This window comes from Lissotriton vulgaris, chromosome 1_1 (genome assembly GCF_964263255.1).
Source record: "Lissotriton vulgaris chromosome 1_1, aLisVul1.2, whole genome shotgun sequence".
In the NCBI taxonomy this organism is placed as follows: domain Eukaryota; kingdom Metazoa; phylum Chordata; class Amphibia; order Caudata; family Salamandridae; genus Lissotriton; species Lissotriton vulgaris.
This window is the reverse complement of record NC_141685.1, coordinates 1,492,250,457-1,492,270,547: the sequence shown is the minus strand read 5'-3', so window position 1 is coordinate 1,492,270,547 and position 20,091 is coordinate 1,492,250,457. Positions and strand designations below refer to the sequence as shown.

Genomic DNA, 20,091 nt, shown 5'->3' with positions numbered 1-20,091 from the left:
TAAAAATCTGTCCCTATGGGTCTACTCGACAGAAAGGAAGGGGGGGGGAGGGAAAACAGTGGAAAGAGGAGACAATGCTTATGGAGGATGTAGAAACCATGGGGGAGAAGAACCCGCATGTGCATTTAAGGCTGGTGAGAGAGTCCAGATACGTGACTGTTAAGGGATGCTTGGGCAGGCCAGGTACTCACAACACACACACACACTATATACATGCAGCCAACATAGTCCTGCACAACTCACAGGAAGCCTGCCAGAAGTACGGCATAGAGGAACAGTAAAACAACAGATGGACGACAAACTGTTTGATGCTTGTTCTTGCTTGAAGTGAGCTGCCAGGGGCAAAGCCAGCATCCCGGGGGCTGTCCTCCTTGCCTCCATTGTGAAGCTCTCACCCTACCTCCCACTTTGTAGTTTTGGTGAAGACTCTCTAGTTAGACCTTTCCTTCCACCCAGCTGTACTCTAAACTCCTTCTAATATTTACATTCGGCAGCTTTAAGAGACCGCCGTGACGTGCGGGCACCTCATCAACACAGTATAAATAAATAAATTATCTTTGGCCTTGCCAATAGTTACAATAAAGCTGCTTTCGGTGCTAACCGGTAACAATCATGGCATTACTGGGTTAAGGAAGACTTAATTGTAGTTAAGTGATTACCGATTGATTGTGGTAGTTCCCTCCTAAAGAATTCAAAAGATCTCACATAGCTGAAGGCAGACTGTGAAGCAGGCAGTGTTGTGCACAAGCAAATTGTACTTTCCTTTCACTATGCAGGTTACAACGTTATTTGTCTGAGTGCAGACGGCATTTTGGTTTGTGTTTTTTTTAAACATGATTTGGGGGACGATAAACTCTCAGTAAAGAGCAGCTTTGTTCCGCGGACAGTTTGCTGGTTTACACAGAGGATTACTCACAGACGTGCCATGTCTTTGCTGCAACTACTTCACGGGTGCTTCACCAGAGCTGGCAAACAATTTTCCTTAAATGCAAACTAGAGGATATAGCAGTTGGAAAACGATGGGGCAGATTAAATATAAGACAACACTGCTTTATGCCAATCTCATGTAAATAAGTGCTTCCGTAACATAATTTTAAGGTTTACAAACATTAATAATGATGGCTAGGTACAATATGCTGAGAGGTGAATTACAAATACAAATTCATTTCACTGCATTCTCAATGAAAGGTGAATGAATCAAGGGGCGTGGCTTGGGCGCCGATGGCGATGGTCGCCTGAGAGCTCGGCTCCGGGACTAAGCCCGGGATTATCCTGAAAATCGGAGGCTGCGGGGCACCCCAGACCCCGCATTCTGCTGAGCGTGCCGACGGAGACCTGCCGTGGCCCCTGGTGGAGCTCGGACGAGGGTTGCTCCGGAGTAAAACCGAAGTTGGCGGAGTTGCGGAGTGCGACCCAACATGGCGCCCGGACTCCTTTGTCCCCCTGATCGGACCTATTGACTTGGAGAAGTGCCGTGGGCAGCGACTGGCTTCGCCATCCCTGGCTGTTCTGGGCATTGGACATTTACTGGATGGGACCTTTTGCAACGGATTTGCACTCGGTTGGACGGCCGGGCGGGTGCCCACGCAGTGGAGGGCACCGGGAGCGGACGCCCTGTGATCCTAGCGGTGACCCACCTCGCGACTCCGCAACTAGCTACGTCTTCCTGGCCAGTCCACCTACATGGGAGGCGCGACACTCTGGCGCCACAGATCGTCCGAGGTGGTTGGTGGCCCTCACCCCGGGGCCATAGTGGGTGAGCGGGTCTGCCAGACTCGGCGACGGCTGTCTCCGCCCCCTCATCGGTGCCCTCGGACGCCGTGGCGGTGGCGTGAGCCGAAGCGGCGGAGTCTCCACAGGCTCTGGAGAAGGAGGTCGCCCATACCCGAACTGAGGACAAACACCCGGGAAGATCGTGATCGACACCTGCACACGGAGACGCCTAATCCGGGACCCTCACGGAGTGCCCCTGGAGGCATGGGGAAACCTAGAGGAGCTAAGGGATCCACCCAGACTGTCTCGGACTCTGAAGCCCAGGACAAAGAGGAGCATGGGGACCCCAAAAGCTCTGGTGGCGCTCCGATGCAGCAACAGTTCGACCGTGTCCTAGAGGCGATAGAGACTACGAGATCAGCCCTCCAACAGGACATTGCTCAGGTGGCGACGGGCCTGGGCCTCCTCAGAGCGGACCATGGCAAACTTTCAGACCGGGTCAAGGAGGTGGAGGGCACGGTGAAAGCCTTGGAGCCGGCGCAGCGAACCTTGGCTGCGACGATGGACGCCCTATCCCGAATTGCGACCCTGGAACGGAGGGCGGAGGATGCGGAAGGCCGCAACAGGAGGAACAACATCCGAGTGGTGGGCATGCCGGAAAAGATCGAGGATGGCGATATGGTGCAATACTTGGAGACCTGGCTCCGTGACACGGTGGTCCCGGAGGGACTGTCCTCCTTCTACACTCTGGAACGGGCCCACAGAGTCCCAGCACGACCCCCACAGCAGGGACGCACTCCGAGACCGGTGGTGGCGCGGTTGCTGCATTTTCGAGACAGGGACTTAATCCTCAATGCCGCCAGGCACAATGGCCCGTTCCAAGTAGCGAACAGTCAGGTGAACATCTTCCCGGATTACACCTACGAGACTCAGCGCAAGCGGTTCTCCTTCCTAGCGGTTAAGCGCGAGCTCAGGAGCGAGGGCATTCAGTATTCACTCCTATACCCTGCACGGCTCCGCATCATTGTCGATGACAAAACCCAGTTCTTCGACACCCCGGAGGATGTTTGTGTCTGGCTCGAGCTATACAGGACAGGGAAAGATGGCTTTGGCTCCTCGTCCCAACAGGCAGATGAGCCGGAACAAAGGCGGCGTTCCAAGAGGGTCAGGAATCGCCGCGGCCGCACGGGAGGGCCCTCAACTGCGGAGACATCATCGGAACGGAGGGGAGTGCTGGAAGTATTGTCGGAGTTGTCGGGAGCACGGGATGAAGCCATCGAGGAGGAAGAAAACCCGGGTGATGAGGGAGCGCCATCGGACTCGGAGGATTCAGTGGCCGATAGTGCCCATACACCGGTGATCACACCGAAATCGGTGGAGGACCTTTTAGATGGACAAGGGTAACGGGGCATACTGCCTGGTTTTGGGTGGGGGCCCGGCAGGGGGGAGGCGGTTGCCGTCCTTTATTGCTGACAAAGAGGGAGAGAGGGTTGGGGGGCCTCTGCTTTTGCCCCGGAAGGTTTTGGCACTGTTTGGGGCTTGTTATAGTCCTGGTGGCCTGGGCGACGAGGGCCCACTGCCTCCGCCCAGCCCGCACCTGGCCCATAAGGCCTTCCTACGGTGGCGACCGTAGGATTAGTGGGGGTTCTTGGGTTGATGAAAGTCGAGGTTTGGATGGGATCTAGATGGTGTAGTTTGGGTCCTGTTCTGGGGTGGGTGGGGGGGGATTTGGTTGGTTTTTGGGTTGTTTGGTTTTGGTTGGGGAAAATGGCCGCCATCAGCGCTGGGAGGATTGATGTCTTTTCTTTGTGGGGACCCGGATGGGGGGACTGTGCAAGAACAAAATGGGACAATGGCTGATGTTGCTAACTTGAAATGTGTTACTTGGAACGTAAGGGGGCTTCACACTATGTCCAGGCGCCACAAGGTCCACGCTTATTTAGTGCGTAGGGGAGTGCAAATGGCGCTGCTGCAGGAAACTCATCTGAACAAGGCGGAAGGGGCGGCGCTTCAGCGTAGATGGCGGGGGCAGGTCTTTTCCACGTCGTACTCCGCTTATGCCAGGGGGGCGCTAATATGGATCAGAGCAGGGGTCCCCTTCCAAGTCACGAGGACAGTGTTAGATCCAGAGGGGCGTTTCGTGGCCATCTCGGGCACTCTAGGGGGGAGGGACCTGAACGTTTGCTGTGTATACGCTCCTAATGTAGACCAGACTGCCTTCCTTTCCAGGTTATCGGGCTCGTTGGCCCACTTTTTCGCCGGGCCCCTCCTGCTTGGGGGAGACTTTAACTCTGTAGTGGATGTGGACATAGACCGCTCACATCCCCCGCTTCCCGATTCCCCGGTCCGTCGCACGGCTAAGGGGCGTCAGGATTGGCAGACCCGCTGGGGTTTGACGGACATTTGGAGAGCGCATCACCCCGCCACTAGGGATTATTCATATTTCTCGAGACTCCATGAGTTGCATGTCAGACTAGATGGCTTTCTTGGATCGCCCGAACTGGTTTCGGCAGCGGTCCGATCGGAATACTTAGCTAGGACCATCTCGGACCATAACCCCCTCCTACTGGACCTTCGCTGGTTTCCTGGGACGACGGCGGTGCCCACCTGGAAATTGCGACCCGAGATCCTCGAGGACAGTGTCTTCAAGGCGGACTTGGGGGAGAGAATATCGGATTATTTTGCGTCCAACGGCGGCTCCGCGAGTACTAGGGCGTTAGAATGGGACGCTTTTAAGGTAGTGGTGAGGGGCTACTGTATCTCTAAGAAGGTGGGCATGAGGCGCGTCATCCTGGCTGATTTAGACACAGCGGACCGGGAACTCCGCGAGCTTGAAATTCGCCGCCCCGGACACCCGGAATTGCAAGCACAAACGGCGGAGGCGAGGGAAAAGGTAGCAGCAGAGGTCGAACGACTCCGCTGTTTTGATTATAAGGCCTATACGGTCCGGTCTATCGCGGAGGGAGACAGGTCGAGTGCGTTGTTGGCGTGGTTGGCCAACCCTACGCGCCAGTCCCAAACGACGACAAATATGCGTGGGGCAGACGGAACTGAGGTATGCACCCAACCGGAGATTCTTAGTTGCTTCCGGCATTATTATGAATGTTTATACCGCAGTCGCTCCGCACACGACCCAGCCCGACTTGATAATTATCTTCGCCCACTGGAGCTCCGCACAGTGGAGCAGGAAGTGGCGAAAACTCTGGGATCCGACATTGAATTAGGGGAGATCCGCGGGGCCATTAAACGGATGGCGAGAAACAAGACCCCGGGCCTAGATGGCCTGCCAGTGGAGTTTTATGCAGCTTACGCTGACCTCCTAGCCCCTCGCTTACTGGTGGTCTACAGGGAGGCGAAGAGGCTGGGGCGACTCCCGAGCTCGATGTGCGAGGCGTTGGTGGTTCCTCTCCTCAAACCGGGCCGAGATTCATCCGACCCGGGATCCTACCGCCCCCTATCGATGTTGACAGTGGACTACAAAATACTGAGCAGCATCTTGGCCTCGAGGCTGCTGGGACACATGAGTTCCTTGGTACATGAGGACCAGGCCGGTTTCATCCCACGGCGGAACACGACTATGAATATTCGTAGGTTGTTCCGTTTGTTAGGGGAACCATTTGTTGGTGCCCCGTCCCCGGTTGTTTTATCGGTGGACCTGGAGAAGGCTTTCGATAGCCTGGAGTGGGACTACCTCTGCACGGTGTTACGGAGATTCGGCCTCGGGGAGGGATTTGTCCGATGGACCGCGGTTCTTTATGCTTCTGCTTCGGCCAGGGTCCGAGCGGGCCCATTGATTTCCTCGCGGTATCCGGTAGAACGAGGCACGCGGCAAGGGTGCTCTTTATCCCCACTTCTTTTTGCGCTGGCGGTGGAGCCACTGGCGCTGCACCTTCGCTCGGGAGCCCACTATACGGGCTTATGGACGTCTGCGGGCCCGCATTATGTCTCGCTATATGCGGACGACCTGTTGCTCTTCCTAGAGGACCCGGTCGACGCTTTACGTGGAGCGGAGTTGGCGCTCACGGAGTTCGGGGAGGTTTCGGGCCTCCGAGTGAATTGGTCTAAGACCTGTCTTTTTCCGGTACGCAGGGGTACCCCCGCCCCTGCGCTAAGTAGGGAGATTAGATGGGAGCCCGACTGTTTTAAGTACCTTGGGGTATTCGTTTACCACGACCAACCCGACCTCCTAGATGGGAACATTGCCCGCTGCATTCGAGCACTCCGAGGTTGCATGGACTTTTGGGCCACGCTGCCGCTTTCGGTGGCGGGACGTATCGCCCTGCTCAAAATGGTGGCGCTTCCCCGGTTATTATATTACTTCCGGACTTTACCGATCTGGGTCCCACCGGCCACGTTTCGTCGGTTACGCTCTATGGTGGTCGGATTCCTCTGGGGAGCGGGCCGGCGGCGGGTGGCCCTCAACACCTTGATGAGGCCGAAAGACGAGGGGGGGCTCGCTGTGCCGGACTTCGAAAAGTATTATCTGGCGGCGCAGCTCCAGACCTTCACCCAGGAGATCGCCAGGGAATTCCGGGGCCCGGAAGACGGAAGGGGGACGGGTATGGCCAGGCATGTTCTCTCCTTTATAGCGCTGCGACAACGTTTAGTCCTGCGGGACCTGTCGATGGAGGAGCGGACTGTCCGCCTGTGTTGGAATCGGGCCCACGCCCGAGGCCAACTGAGAACACCATATGCGCCTGAAATACCGTTGGGGATGCTGACGGCCCTCCCCCATGGAGGGGATTGGTCACGTTTGGCAGCCTGGGAGGATTCCGGATTACAGCTCGTTGGTGATCTGTACGAGGACGGAGCGCTCTTGTCCTTTCAGGATCTCATTGACCGCTTCGGGATCCCCCGGGGCGACTTTCTGCTGCACTCGGCCATTGTGCGAGCGATCCAGGCACACTGGAGGAACGGGCAGGAGGAACCCCACTTATCTCAGGTGTGCCAGTACGTAATGATGTCGGCGGGCACGGTGAAGGCGGTCACTTGCCTCTATGGCAGGTTGATTACCGAGGGATTGGCTCCTCTCACCACTTTGAGGACCCGCTGGGAGGAGGACATTGGTAGGGAGATCCCGGAGACGACCTGGTCCCAGTTGGTGAGACGAGCCTGGAAGGGCACACGTAACGCCCGTTTCCAACTGGTCCACTATTATGTTCTCCATAGAGCGTACCTGACCCCGGTGAAAATCAGGCGTTATTTTGCCACGGCTTCGGCGGAATGCCCTAGATGCCCGGCTCAGGAGGCGGACCTCCTACACATGTTATGGGCCTGTCCAGGACTGACGTCCTACTGGCAGGAGGTAGCGACGACCCTGGAGGAGGTGACAGGAAGACTCTTATCATTGGACGCGGCGGTGGGGCTCCTACACTGGTTCCCCCATACCCCCAGGAATAAAATTTCTAGTAAATTTATCGACCTGGGGCTCCTCCTTGCTAAACGAGAGGTGACCAGGAACTGGAAGGCACGAGCTGGTCCGGCAGGCAGCAGATGGCACAGTGAGCTTTTGAAGTGGGCGGCGGGAGAGAGCGCGCTGAGATATCAACTGGCTTGGAGGCAGGGTAATGAGAAGGCGCAGGAGGCCGCGTTGGAGTGGGAGATGTTGGTGCAGGCCCTCAGAGATTATTGTGCCCCCAGCGACTCTGAAAGTGAGGAAGCGACTCACCCCGAGTCCCGGTGAACGTTGGTACTGACAGTCCTATTGCCTTCCCCGTGGGTCCAATAGCAGAACCTATATTGATAGCACCCTGGCGCTGGTGGTCGGGGGGGGGGGGGGGTTTCTCTTAGTTAGTAGACATTTATGGGGGGGGGGGGGTTTATTATGGGGGTTTTAGGCTTGTTTGGAAAAGCAGATGACGGACTGTGCATTATCCGGACCAGCTCCAGCATCCTACTGACCCCCATTGCATTTCGCCGCCCGACCCCAGGGTTGTGGGCCGGTTGGCTGTGTACGGACTTTACGGTGGGGGGCCAGAGGGCTTTATTCTGTTAATATTGCTTATGATACCATGCTGGTCGTTACTGTAATGATCTACTGATTCCTGCAATAAAAATATATTTAAAAAAAAAAAAAAAGAAAGGTGAATGAATCAATCAATGCTATTTTTGAAATATTTTAACATGTAAACCGACACTAGATATTGGGCTTGCTCAGGCATAGAAGCGTGACAAGGCAGCAAGAAGTGCATTCTTTTCTCCACCTAGCACTTCCTGTAATTTAGCCATCCCCATTTCTCGCGCTCCCACACTCTCCCGCAGTCTCTTTGTTTCACTCTTTCTCTCCCTATCTCCACATGCTTGTGCTGTCCCTCGGTCTCTCCCAGTTTTCTGTCCTTCTCTATTGCTCTTCCTCTTCTCTCACATTCGCTCGCTCATGCTCTTTCACCAAGTCTCAATTTCTCACTTCTCCCTCTACTCTTTCTTGCTCTGTCTCGCTCTCTTTTCTCTCACTTTCGTCTCGATCTTCGCTCTATCTGTTCTCCGATGTTGGTCTTTCCCCTTCTCTTGCTCGCTCTTCTTTCTTTACTTTTTTCTATCTCTTCCTTTTCTTCCTTTTCTTCCTTTTTCCATTTCTTTTTCTTTCACTCTTCAAATTTTTTCTCCTTCTTTGTCTCTTCTCTGTCTGTTCTTTCTCTTTCTTTTATATTGCTCCAGCCTAACTAGGGGCCCATGTTCATCGACACAACTATGGTCTGTAAGGACAGTGCTGTTTACATGAGTCTTAAGTTTTTTTTTTTTTTGCAAACAAAATTTTATTGGCAGTTGTAAACAGAGGGAATACCATCCAGCACATTGCATCTGTACTTGTCAATTCCATAATGCTTTACATTCAATGGTGAAATGGTGATCATGCCTTTTAATGAAAGACCCCCCCACCCCTCCCTTCTTCCTGTCCCTCCCGCCCCTGTCAGCGCGCCTGTGACAGTCTCATATACACATAGTATTCGTGGGTACCCTCCATCTTTCCGTGTCCCTCATCTAGCCAATTAGCGTTTAGGAGACCTCTTTCCTAGCGTGCACTCCCCTCGCACAACCCCTTCGGGTCTACTCTGTTGGTTGTCCGCCCGCCTGAGTGTTAGCCCTACGCCAAAGCCTCTTCGTCATCACTTGAGCCATCCGCTGGTAACATGAGTCTTAAGTTGACACTGATTGATATGTAAGTTAGTGAAGCATACAACCCAACTTAACCGAGTGACACTTCTGGTTAGTGATGATGTGGCTGGTGTGTAAGGTTTGCTTTAGTTACACTTTTGTGATTGAATGTTACACCTGAGAGTACATAGTGGGATTTTGGGGTCTTTTTTTCTTCATTATCACGTATCAAAGCACTTCCAGATGTGCGAGTTCAGACAACCAGTTGTACAAAAATAACACTTTCAATAAGTACTTCTCATTGCAGTGCTATAATGTGCCCATTAGTGTCAAAGCTTCCAAGTTAAAGAACAGTAGATGTTGTAGCACCCAAGATAATGTGTTGCAATTTCTAAATACTTTTATGGTCCCAAAGGCAAGACCTTTTGGCTATGCCAATGCTTGTTGTATATTGTGTCGGATTTCCGTATTGAGTGTGGGTCTCATTTATTGACCCTGTGTGTGCAACAAACACCTAACACTCCCCTCTGATAAGCCTAAGGCTGCTCGACCCCACTAACACAAATAGAGTGTCTTGGGATTGTTAAAGCAAGCCCCTCTACACTAGTAAGGGATACCTGGACTCTATATAAGGTACCAAAATGAGGTGCACTGTGCAGAGACCCAGCTTCCTACACACATTAAAAGATGTTTGTTGCATTTTGTATGACTTGCTAAATAAGGCATGTGTTTTATAAGGTGCGATCAGACCACCTCTTTGGAACGCTTGGGAGTCTGTATCACGAAAGAAAGGCACAGCAGAGCAGGACAGCAAGGAGTACCAGTTGCAACTAGTAACATATACACTTCCCTTAACTGAACCATTTAAAAAGTTTTATAGAGCGCGAACAAGATCCTTGCGGATATCAGAGCGCTTTACACACAAATGAGATAAAAACAGATAAAGAGCTAAACAAGATCTAATACAAAGTTGAACAAAAACAAATTGATCAAATGTAAACAAGGTGGGGTAGCATCAGAGTATGGGAGGGCCACTGTACAGAAATAAAGGAATGAAAGCTAAACAAAATATATCAAGCAAATATGATCAAGCAAATTAGGCAAATGTAAAAACAAGGTGAGGTAGCAGCGGTGTAAATGTGGGCCAACGTTCAGCAAATATGTCCAGCATAGATGAGCAAACAGATTAAGCAGATGAAACAAGGTGAAGGTTGCAGCGGTGTATGGGTGATCAACTCTACAAAGTTTTTGGAGGAGACATGATGAGATCGAAGGTATATTAGACTAAATTCATGTGAATTTAGCTAAGAGTAGAGATTTTACTTCTTTCTTGAAGGAAGCCGTGGATGGGATAAGTCTGATTTCTGGAGGAAGGGAATTCCATATCCCGGGGGCCATCCCAGAGAAGGAGCGTTTATATGTCTTCATCTAGTGGAATCTTTGGGGTTTCAGAAGAAGGTTCTTTGCACTTCTTGCATCTCTTGTGCCACCCGAGATTGTCAGTTTGAGCGAGATAACTGGGCGAGTTGTGGTATATGGCCTTGTGTGTCATGCATGCTATTTTCAGGTGTATTCTAGCTTCGTATGGTAGCCAGTTTAGGGATCTGAGGTTGGGAGAGATGTGAGAACTTTTTTTTGAGCCTGTGATAAGTCTGGCTGCAGCATTAATAGAGGCTTTTAATGGTGCAGTAGTCGAAAGGGGGAGGCCACAGAGGGCAACGCTTCCATAGTCCACTCGAGGGATTACTAGGGCTTGGACTGCAGTTCTGAAGTCATTTGCGGGGAGGAAAGGTTTCAGCTTTCTTAGTGTGTTGATTTGGAAATTAGCACCTTTCGTAGCATTGCTGATGTGGTGATGCATATTGAGATTGCAGTCGAGGGTTATGCCTAAGGATTTTGCTGAATCCACGATAGTAGGTTGGACGTTAAGTGCAGTGAGATGATTAAGCCAGGACTGAGTGATGGGGACTTTGGAAGGAGGAGCTATTAAGAGGAATTCTCTAACAAACATAACCAACTTAAACTACGGGCCAACAAATCAGAATCCTAGTGGTGACCAAATTTTGTACATGTGTTCCACACGTGATTTTAATAAGAGGGTAAAAAACTGTCTACTGCTCTGCCAAAAGACGGAGATCATGTTTAAGACATAGGTAAACTGGTTTGCAGTAGTACACACTATCCAGATACTTACATGTATAAGAAAGGATTTGCTATTAAGCAGATGGGAAAACTGAGTGAGTGCCTGCTCAACAGTCTGACGTCGACCTTCCGGGATGTCCAGCTTCCCAGTAATCATCACATCTTTTTCTCCATCTTTTGAGGGCAAGAAGAAAACCCGGTCTGTGTACGTTTTGTAGTCCAGGAATGGGATTCCAGCCTCGTTTACATCGTTTGTCTGATCCTCCATTTCAATCATGAGATCTGAAACATAGAACATGGTATGATTTGAGTAGCTCCCAGGTCCTACACCTTCAGGTCTACTATGTATCACTTACCACTTGTCTGATATGACAGCATTCAAAGTAACAAGGTTATGTTTTCAAATAGCAGAACTCGGGACCACAAAGGGTACCTACTTCAAGGGATTTACCAATAAATGGGCTAGAGTTCTGAAAGGTAAAGGAAGTTTTACATGTCCTTGCTCTATCAAAGAGTGCTTCCACTGGACTACCTGCATGTCACACGTCTGTGTTAGCATGGCGCAGTGACAGTGCTTTACGCAAATGCACTAGTCTATCAGGTTCCAAGAGGTAGAATTTAATCTCTACAATGAGCAATTCTCTGTACCATCAGCTTTGACTGTTGCAGATTGAAAATTGTTGTTCATTTCCCCTCCTGTCCCCATTTGTTTTTTAATATTTATATATGTATATATTTTTTTACCTCTGGCAAGTGTAATTCTTCCAGACTCGGGTATATTGCTGTAACCCACCCATTGCTGTTGTTTAGTGCCATTACACGTATGTAAATAATTAGGAGACATCACCAGGGAGCTTTTGTTTATCTGTATCCGCGCAGCCTTAACTGACCAACATTTTAAGAAAGGCTACTCTCCAAGCAACATTTTGCTGCCTTTACTACATTATCTGTAGCTTCTCTAGATGTCCTCTCAGCCCCTTATGGACAGCCTGTGGCTCAGTGTTGGATTTTGCTTAGTATCCCCTTTGGATGTGAAACATTTCCAATAGAGCATTCCTGAGACCCTGGTTGTCGGACCTCCTACCGCCATATTGTGTGATCCTGAATAATCTCCCCAGTCTTGCAACATCTGCCAAAATGGGAGGTGCTCTGAGAAAGCATGCATACAGTATTAAATACTAAAAATGGTATGGACAAAATCAATAGGTTTGACTTCAACAAAATGTATCTACAGTGTCAATATATAGGCATATATGCAGTGTGACATTTACATGCACCCATTCCCACATACCAGTGTGCCTACAAGCACCTACACACAAACACCAACAAGGGCAGGCATGAATTCAAACACAAAATGTCACCCATACTAAGTGTATAGTAGTAGTAAGGCATGCATATGACCGGGGTATTTCTATGAATTTTTCAGGGAAGCAGCTAATCAATCCACCAAAAGGGATGCGTACCTCACTCAGTACCTCAGACACCTTTGGAATCAATATTATGTTGACAAATATCTAGTTGTGCAGTACTCAGACGGATTATGCTCTTGTGAGAGTAATGATTAATGTAAAAGAGTGTCCTTGGAAACTCAACAATGTCTGCCTCATGGCAAGCATTTAAAAAAAATTACCTGTGAATTCCTTTTTGCAGCGATCTCTCACACTTTCTTCCAAACCTTCGAGCTGCGACTTGATTTTTTCATATTCTCGTTCAGCCTGTTGACTCTTTCGTCTAAAATGGGAGAAGAGACATTTTTGTAAGAGGTGAATGATACATTTAGACCAACTAAGAAGAATTATACCTTAGTTTCCTAACTGCATTTGATTTAGTGATGGTTTTTGGAGGGAGTGGTAAAATGATTTCCTACCACAAGTCACACATGTAACAAATCGTATACCTCCAAATTGGCTGAAACATGAGCACCAGAGACCAAAAACCTTCTTCCCTGTCATACATTATTTCTTACATCCTCGCATTTTCTAGGTCTGACCTGGTCCTACCTGTGCAAGACATACTATTCTCTGATTATTGAGAGACTATAATAGGAGGGTAACGAAGAGTATTACATTAAATTATAATTTATAGTTTTATACAGTTTCTAATGGATTATTCTTTAGTACAGATTACTTTGGTTCTTAAAATAAAAATGATTGCATGTTTGTAATTATTTCTTATTAATCACTATAGATGCGGCATAAAACTAAGAGAAAACATTAAACATGTGAGTTTGCCAAGGTTGTGTCAAAGGTTACACTGGCCATCGGTGGACAGCCAAGGAATTACACATTTTTAACCAATTCACAAACCTCTTTTGATCACTGGTAGACCCAATACCAATTCCACTGTACCATCCTAAACTTATAAACCACCTCTGTGTTTGCAAGATAAATATATTCAAAACAAAATGGTTCAAGAGTCATATTTCCTTGTTGAAACACTGTGGAGCCACTGTTGCACGCAATCTATATGTGATCGTGCTGGTGTCTTCAAGGTAGTAAGCACCCTCCCTGGACCCACCACACACACTGCCCAATAAGATGGCCATTTAGTTTCTGTGCTACCAATTCCTCCGCAAGTGCAGACTAGAACACATTATACATCTGCTTAAAGAAATATACAAATAATACATTAGGCCTTACCTATAGAAGTATATGGCTATGATGATAATTGCCACCATAGGAATAATGACCAAAGGAATGATAATGTTCAGTGGTATAACCGCACTTTGTCCATATTCCACTTTTCCAAGGATCCATTCTTTATTACCAAATTTAACCTAAGACGACATTTTAAACATTTTTCAAGATTGATCAGAGAAAGAACAATTTGCATCATACATTCATTAAATGGGTTTGTTAGATTTACAGCTGGTGACTAAATCATTATCATCCCAAGAAGTGCAAAGTGAACACCCCTGACTGCTACCCCGCCTCAAGATCCGTTGCTAGAGGATACCTTTTTGCATCACTGTTACCTTCTGTATATTTATTATCACAAGTGCGCAGACAATGGTAAATGTGTTCATGATATCTCCCAAAGCATGTAACTGAACTCAAAGAACTGTCAAATACGGAAACCATGAACCCTAGAAATAGACTGTTACATAGCAGTGAAGCGGACTGTCTTGTTTTCGGACAATATGCACAAAAGTCAACTCATCATTACGTTAAGAGATTATTTCAAGTGTAAACAGAAAATGAATCCAGTTTTCACTTGTGCAAAGTAGGTGAAACATTTGCCACTAATAGTCCCCTTTAGGGAACTCTAAAAAAATAAATACTTGTTGAATTTCTTCTAAAGCAAATGTGGGCCACAAAGGTTTTTAAGTTATTGGAGTTTGCGCTTTCATCTAATTGTATTATCAAATTCCTAATAAATAAGAAGTTGAATTTCACAAGTGTAGACGTTTGATCGTACAGGTCAGACAGCACTACACATCTAACTGTAGTTAGGAGGTGTTCAAGGGTTTCTCAAGAAATACTGACTTCTAACATAATAAATACAGCCCTTGGGTTACTTGGAGACACTGAAGCACTACTGTTTCACAGCAATTCAAACCTTTCAAAGTAGGATTAAAACAACTTGCAATGTAATTGGACGAGTATAGTACATTTGGGACAAGTACACAAGTAATTGCAACATGTTCTGCAGCAGGGTGGGTGTAGAAGGAAAACCTTGCAACAAGTGTACAGGAATATCTTTACAAAGAGCTTTATAGATGCATGAAATAAAGATAAAATATAACAAAGTGGGGTGTGCACCGGGCACAAGAGATTCCTTGTTGGATTACATGTGCAAGTCGATGAGGAATGCACAAGATCTACCCAATTATCTGTTTTAAATCCGTTCCATCTGTAAGTAAATTATTGTAATTTCTTGTGCACAGAGTCCCCATTATGCTAAAAGTAGAATTAAAACTGCACAGAGTTAGCTGGAACAAGCATGAAATAGCTGCCTGGCTGCACACTTGGTGGCAGTATTCCTCCTTTGTCTCCTGGCTATGCCTTAGGGGATTCAACCCTGCATTAATGGTGTGATTTAGTCATCAGGAGATTGGAACACATATGCACCACTTACATATCAATGATGGGTACCCAAGGTCTGTTTTTAAAACATTTGCCCCAAAAATGGCTGTATGCTTTAGATGCGGCAGTCTATAAGCAGGTTTCTTTTGTGTTGACAGGGATATCTGCTGTCACAGAATGAAGTTACAGTAAACTAAATTGACAAGTTGAGGAACAAGGCCTGGTGGAGCGTTAAATTGCCATGCAATATGCTTCTCAGTACTAATAAATGTTGTGCTACATGGTAGCAGAAGGTGAGAGGAATGTGACAAAGGTGAACATTCATTGGTGGAGAACTAAACCAGAGTGCAATACTCCAATTCACATTGAATTAAAAATCAAGAATGAAAAGCATGGGCTAGAGCCTTATTCACAACGAGATGCATGGTTAATTGGTTTCATACTCTATATATCATTTTAATAAAAAACACTTGGTTGAAGCTGGTCCCCTCAACTGCTCTCTGCAGCAGGATTATATGTTTACCTTGCAAATAAAAATTGGCTCTCTCTCTGACAAGGTTCTTCCAGACCTAAAAATATGCAATACAAACCTGACAAAGTAGGATCCTAATGTTAAATGTAATTGGGAGAGTATGGTACACTTGGGACGAGCAAACAGGAATGTGTAATAGAAGGCCTTGAACACAGTGGCCTAACCACAGAGGAATCAAAATATGACCTACTATGAACTCCGGAAGGTTGGTGGTAGTATCCCTCTTCTGTCGTCTTCTTGGGTGAGGCTGGTGTTCTGGTGGCACGCAATACAAATCTGTAGCTGTCAATGTGTTTATTACACACTCTTCCTCCCCAACAAAAGCTTTTGCTTCTTTTATTGTCATGGCCACATTCAGGTTTTTTCCCTACAAAGAACAAACAGGGTAGTAAGTAAACTGACATAACATATCGAAATACTTATTTATCAGACTTTATAGATTTGACCTTCTCTGATGTATTTTGTGTCCTTATGTTCCATATAGTTTCTCTCAATTAACTAAAAGATATATGGGCTGTCATAGGCGGACTTTTATTCTCAAGATCATGGTTGAATATGCTGCATACCGACTGACTATGCTACTGCTTCTCCGATTTTAGGATCCAGGTCTGTAATACCTGTGGGCAATTATTCAATTCAACCTGTTAGGTTGAAATCATTGCCTGTGGGCATTTCATGTTTCAAGCGATCACTACGACCACCGTTCAGTGACCAAAGTTAGGAAAGCATGTTCATGGCAATGAAAATAGGAACTGGATCTATGCAAAACTTTGCAGGCACGAATGTTACTCCAAACTCCTCGATTTGCACCTAGAAACCCAGTTTGTAAATTAAAGGAGAGTTAAAAAACTCTTTACAAAACCAATGTTTTCAATACTTAAAGCATTAGCAAAATGCTCGCCTCTTGCTCTATATTTTGAGCAGGTACACGAAAACACAATGCGCACTGAACAGACTTTCAAAAGTAAAGACTTATTGGTAGAATCTATCTAGTTACACATCACAAAATCAGAATAGGCAAATTACAGAAGTTAATGTCCACATAAAATGAGCAAAACAGTAGAAAGACTACTTCATGAGCAACAAACCGGTTTAATTACTGAATGCCTGCGGTGGCAGTCAGAGAGCACATCAGCAAAGTGTGCCAATAGAAGCTGGTTTAAAGCACCCCGCAGATGGTGCGTTTTGAACCCTGCTACCCTTACACTAACAAAATCAGCTCATCCAAAACGAATTTAAAATGAGGATTGTATATTAGGCTATGGACTGGCATCGCGGCTCCATCACACAATACAAGAACAACTTAGCATATTCTAGGTTAATTCTCCCTTGCCTCCAAAATCCTCCACCACCTATTACCTGAGGTCTGTGTGTAAGAAGTGCCCCACTGCTGCAAAAAATACCACACCCCTCCCTCAATGACTGGCACTATCAGATTCCTAACCCTCTGTCTGAACCAGCCTCTTCTCAACTTGTTGAACAAGGTAGAACAAAAAGACGCCATCATTACTAGAGTGGCGCCTCTACAATGGTAAAATACTCTCTTGCACTGCAGGACCCTCTGCCCATGTTGCCAAGAAGGGGTGAATGCTTCAAAAATAGTCTGTTTGCTTTAGGGGATCTTATTTCTTCCTAGAAATGTTGAATGGATTTTAGAGCATGCCATGGTGCATACTGCTTAGTTCCATCATTTATTAGGCATGATTTAGGTCAAAAGACCTATCTCTATACTACTGGAGTGACGTCAATCTAAACCGTTTCACTGGGCTATCCTAGAGACAATTAAGGCCAAGGTTAGCCATATCATCTCAAACAAGTCCAACCTACGAACACTCAAATCCACTATCTCTAAAATTGTCTCTTTAAAGGATGGCCCTCTGATCTACCCAATATCTAATCCAAGATATTAGGCACTTAGAGCAAGCTTTATCATAAGTATCATTAATCAAGTTAATCCCTGGTAGCTGTGGCTGAGGTCTCACAACAGTTGAATAAATCTAGTGCTTAATAAACAGGCTTATGTGTGAAGTACTGAGCATACACTTGGCAGCTTGGTCCATACAGCAAGGCCCTCTATGCTAATAATAATCGAAATATTATTCACCAATAAATTATACATTGAAATTCAATTGATCTTTTCCTATCAGGCACACAATGCTACAATGATGCTTTACTCCCAAGTTGGTAAAATGTTGGCAAATGTTGCCCTAGTTGGCCATGTTTCTCTACACACAAATCATAACAAAAATAAATATATTTATTTCAAATGCACACGGTCTTTGCTTGGTTACAATCAAGGATGTAGTCAATAAAATTGAAGGCCCTAATGTATTTCGTAAGACACCATAACATTGAATTAGAACTCTGGTTATGCCATGAGTTTTATCAAAAAGTTTCACTTTGAGTCACCATCATCAGTTCCTAAACATTTGTTCTAGATTGCTCCAATAAGCACACGATTATCAATCTGAATATACACAATGTCGGCCTAATTTTCTGAAAACATTCCAGATAATAAGCTGCTATTCCATTTCCTGAAATCCAAATACCCTCACGAATAAGGCATGGCCTATTTCCCAAACAGGATCTTTGGTCTTCTGTAGAGTACAAAATAGTCGTCAAACACTGGTCTCAGGACTACCCAACACTGCCTGCACTTAAACACTCACAGGACCACAACAAAAACGTATGTACTACCTTGAACTGCACTAGGAAGGACAGACAAGCTGGTCATCAATGTGCAACTCTGCCCCTTAATCCAGAAGGCTAATGTCAGCAAATGTATGGTTGCATTCTTGTTCACAGATTTATAAAACCAGAAGTTTGCTTCACAATTCCAGAGATAGTGTTTGTAAGTCATTGAAATTCTAAGTTTTAGAAAAAGCTCTATAACTCAATCATTATCATACGACTTTAGAATAATGCTCGATATACTACATTTTATGTCTCTTTCCTTACTGGTAAATTGGACCAAAAATATGTTTCCAGTTATAAAAGATTTTAATCCTATAGCAAAGCAAAGACCATCAACAGGACGTTACAATATGATGCTTGAGAATATGCTGTCAAAAGGGTGACTGCAAGTGCCGTTAAGGAAGTAAGCGGTAGCTAAAGTATTATCCAAGTCACAGAGGAATACACTGGGACCAATTACCCCTTGAGGAAATACAGGCAAAGCCTGCTACAAGACAATTCCCGACAGTAGAGTCTTTGCATAATCCAAAACCTGTTCAATTGGAGAAAATTTCCAAACAGCCGGGGGATTCGCATTTTTGCCAAGTGCCCAATACAGTCCGGAGCACGTACCCAATCCTGGAGCAGGAGAGAATTGAACGGTATTTGCAGAATTAGATCACGTTGCAAGTGCTGTGCTGTCAATCACAATGTGGGAATACACACCAGAGCAGTCTGTGCTTTTGCTGTGTAAGCATTGGCTTTGCTAACACCACTGACGACACGGACGGTTCTTTAGTTATTTTTCTTCAATTTAATGCGCTGGGGATTACGAGACCTCTACTTTCGAGAATTGTCCTGTAGCAGGCTTTGGCTGTATTTCCGCAGGGTGGGAGAGGAGTGTATTCCCTTGTGACTTTGAAAACACTACAGCTACCACCTACCTCCTTGACGGCCCTTGCTGTCACCCCTATTCTGGGTAACAAATAGAAAAAGAACAATTGATGGGTGGAATGCTGAGCAATGTCAAACATTCTCCCCAGTACAGAGAACTGGGCCACAATCCATCGCTTTTTGCTCACCATACATTCCAGTTTGGACCCAGCCATATGTAGATCAGTCTGACCCTGCCCCTATGGGAACAGTTCAGTTCGAAATGCCAGGTCAGGTCCTCCCTGGACCAGAAACAAGCATCATGGGACCGGTTTCAGGGCATCAACTTTCATCAGCTAGGCTAGCTGGACGCCAGTGACATGGTGAGCACGGGACCCATGTTTGGGCATATATGTCCCACTTAAGGCGACAATTGGAAAACACAACAATTGATAGATGGAATGCTGAACAATGTCAGACATTCACCCCAGTACATAGATCTGCACCTACATCTATCTGTTTCTTTTTTTATCGCTATGCCATTCCAGTTTGGACCCAGCCATATGCAAATCAGTCTTCACCCTTCTCACCATGGGAACAGTCCAGCCCGAACTGCCAGGTCAGGTCCTCCCTGGACCAGAAACCAGCAATCCTGGGACCAGTTTCAGCAAATCCCATGAGGAGCAGGATCAAAACTGATTTGAATATGGCTGTGTCCAAACTGGGGTGGTGTGGTGAGCAAAAGAACGAAGGACTAAACCGAGAACTTTGTGACTGGGGGGTGAATGTTTGCATTGGTCAGCTTTCCGTCCATCATAAGTCTTTTTGCTTTTGTCACCCTAAGTGGGAAAGGTAGGCCCAGGGATCACTGCACCTCTGGATTCAAGCTAACCTGGCTGATCTGGGGTGATACCCCGAAAAACAGTCCCAGGATGCTTGTTTCCAGGCCAAGGAGGACCTGGCTTGGTAGGGCAGGTTGGACTGTTCCTATGAAAAGCAGGGTCATGACTGATTTGCCTATTACTGGGTCCTAACTGG

The 20,091-nt window shown here is 46.9% G+C and overlaps 1 protein-coding gene across 3 annotated transcripts in view; it reads right to left on the bottom strand.

Moving 5' to 3' along the window:
- Positions 1–20,091, bottom strand: part of PLXNB2 (plexin B2) — a 629,238-nt gene that overhangs the window by 76,000 nt on the left and 533,147 nt on the right. For all 3 annotated transcript variants that reach the window (XM_086967392.1, XM_086967395.1, XM_086967394.1), the window contains 4 exons: positions 15,698–15,874; positions 13,590–13,726; positions 12,581–12,681; positions 11,003–11,232 (listed from right to left, as the gene is read on the bottom strand). In XM_086967392.1, coding sequence (XP_086823518.1) covers positions 11,003–11,232; positions 12,581–12,681; positions 13,590–13,726; positions 15,698–15,874 — 645 coding nt within the window. The remainder of the gene's footprint in view (positions 1–11,002; positions 11,233–12,580; positions 12,682–13,589; positions 13,727–15,697; positions 15,875–20,091) is intronic.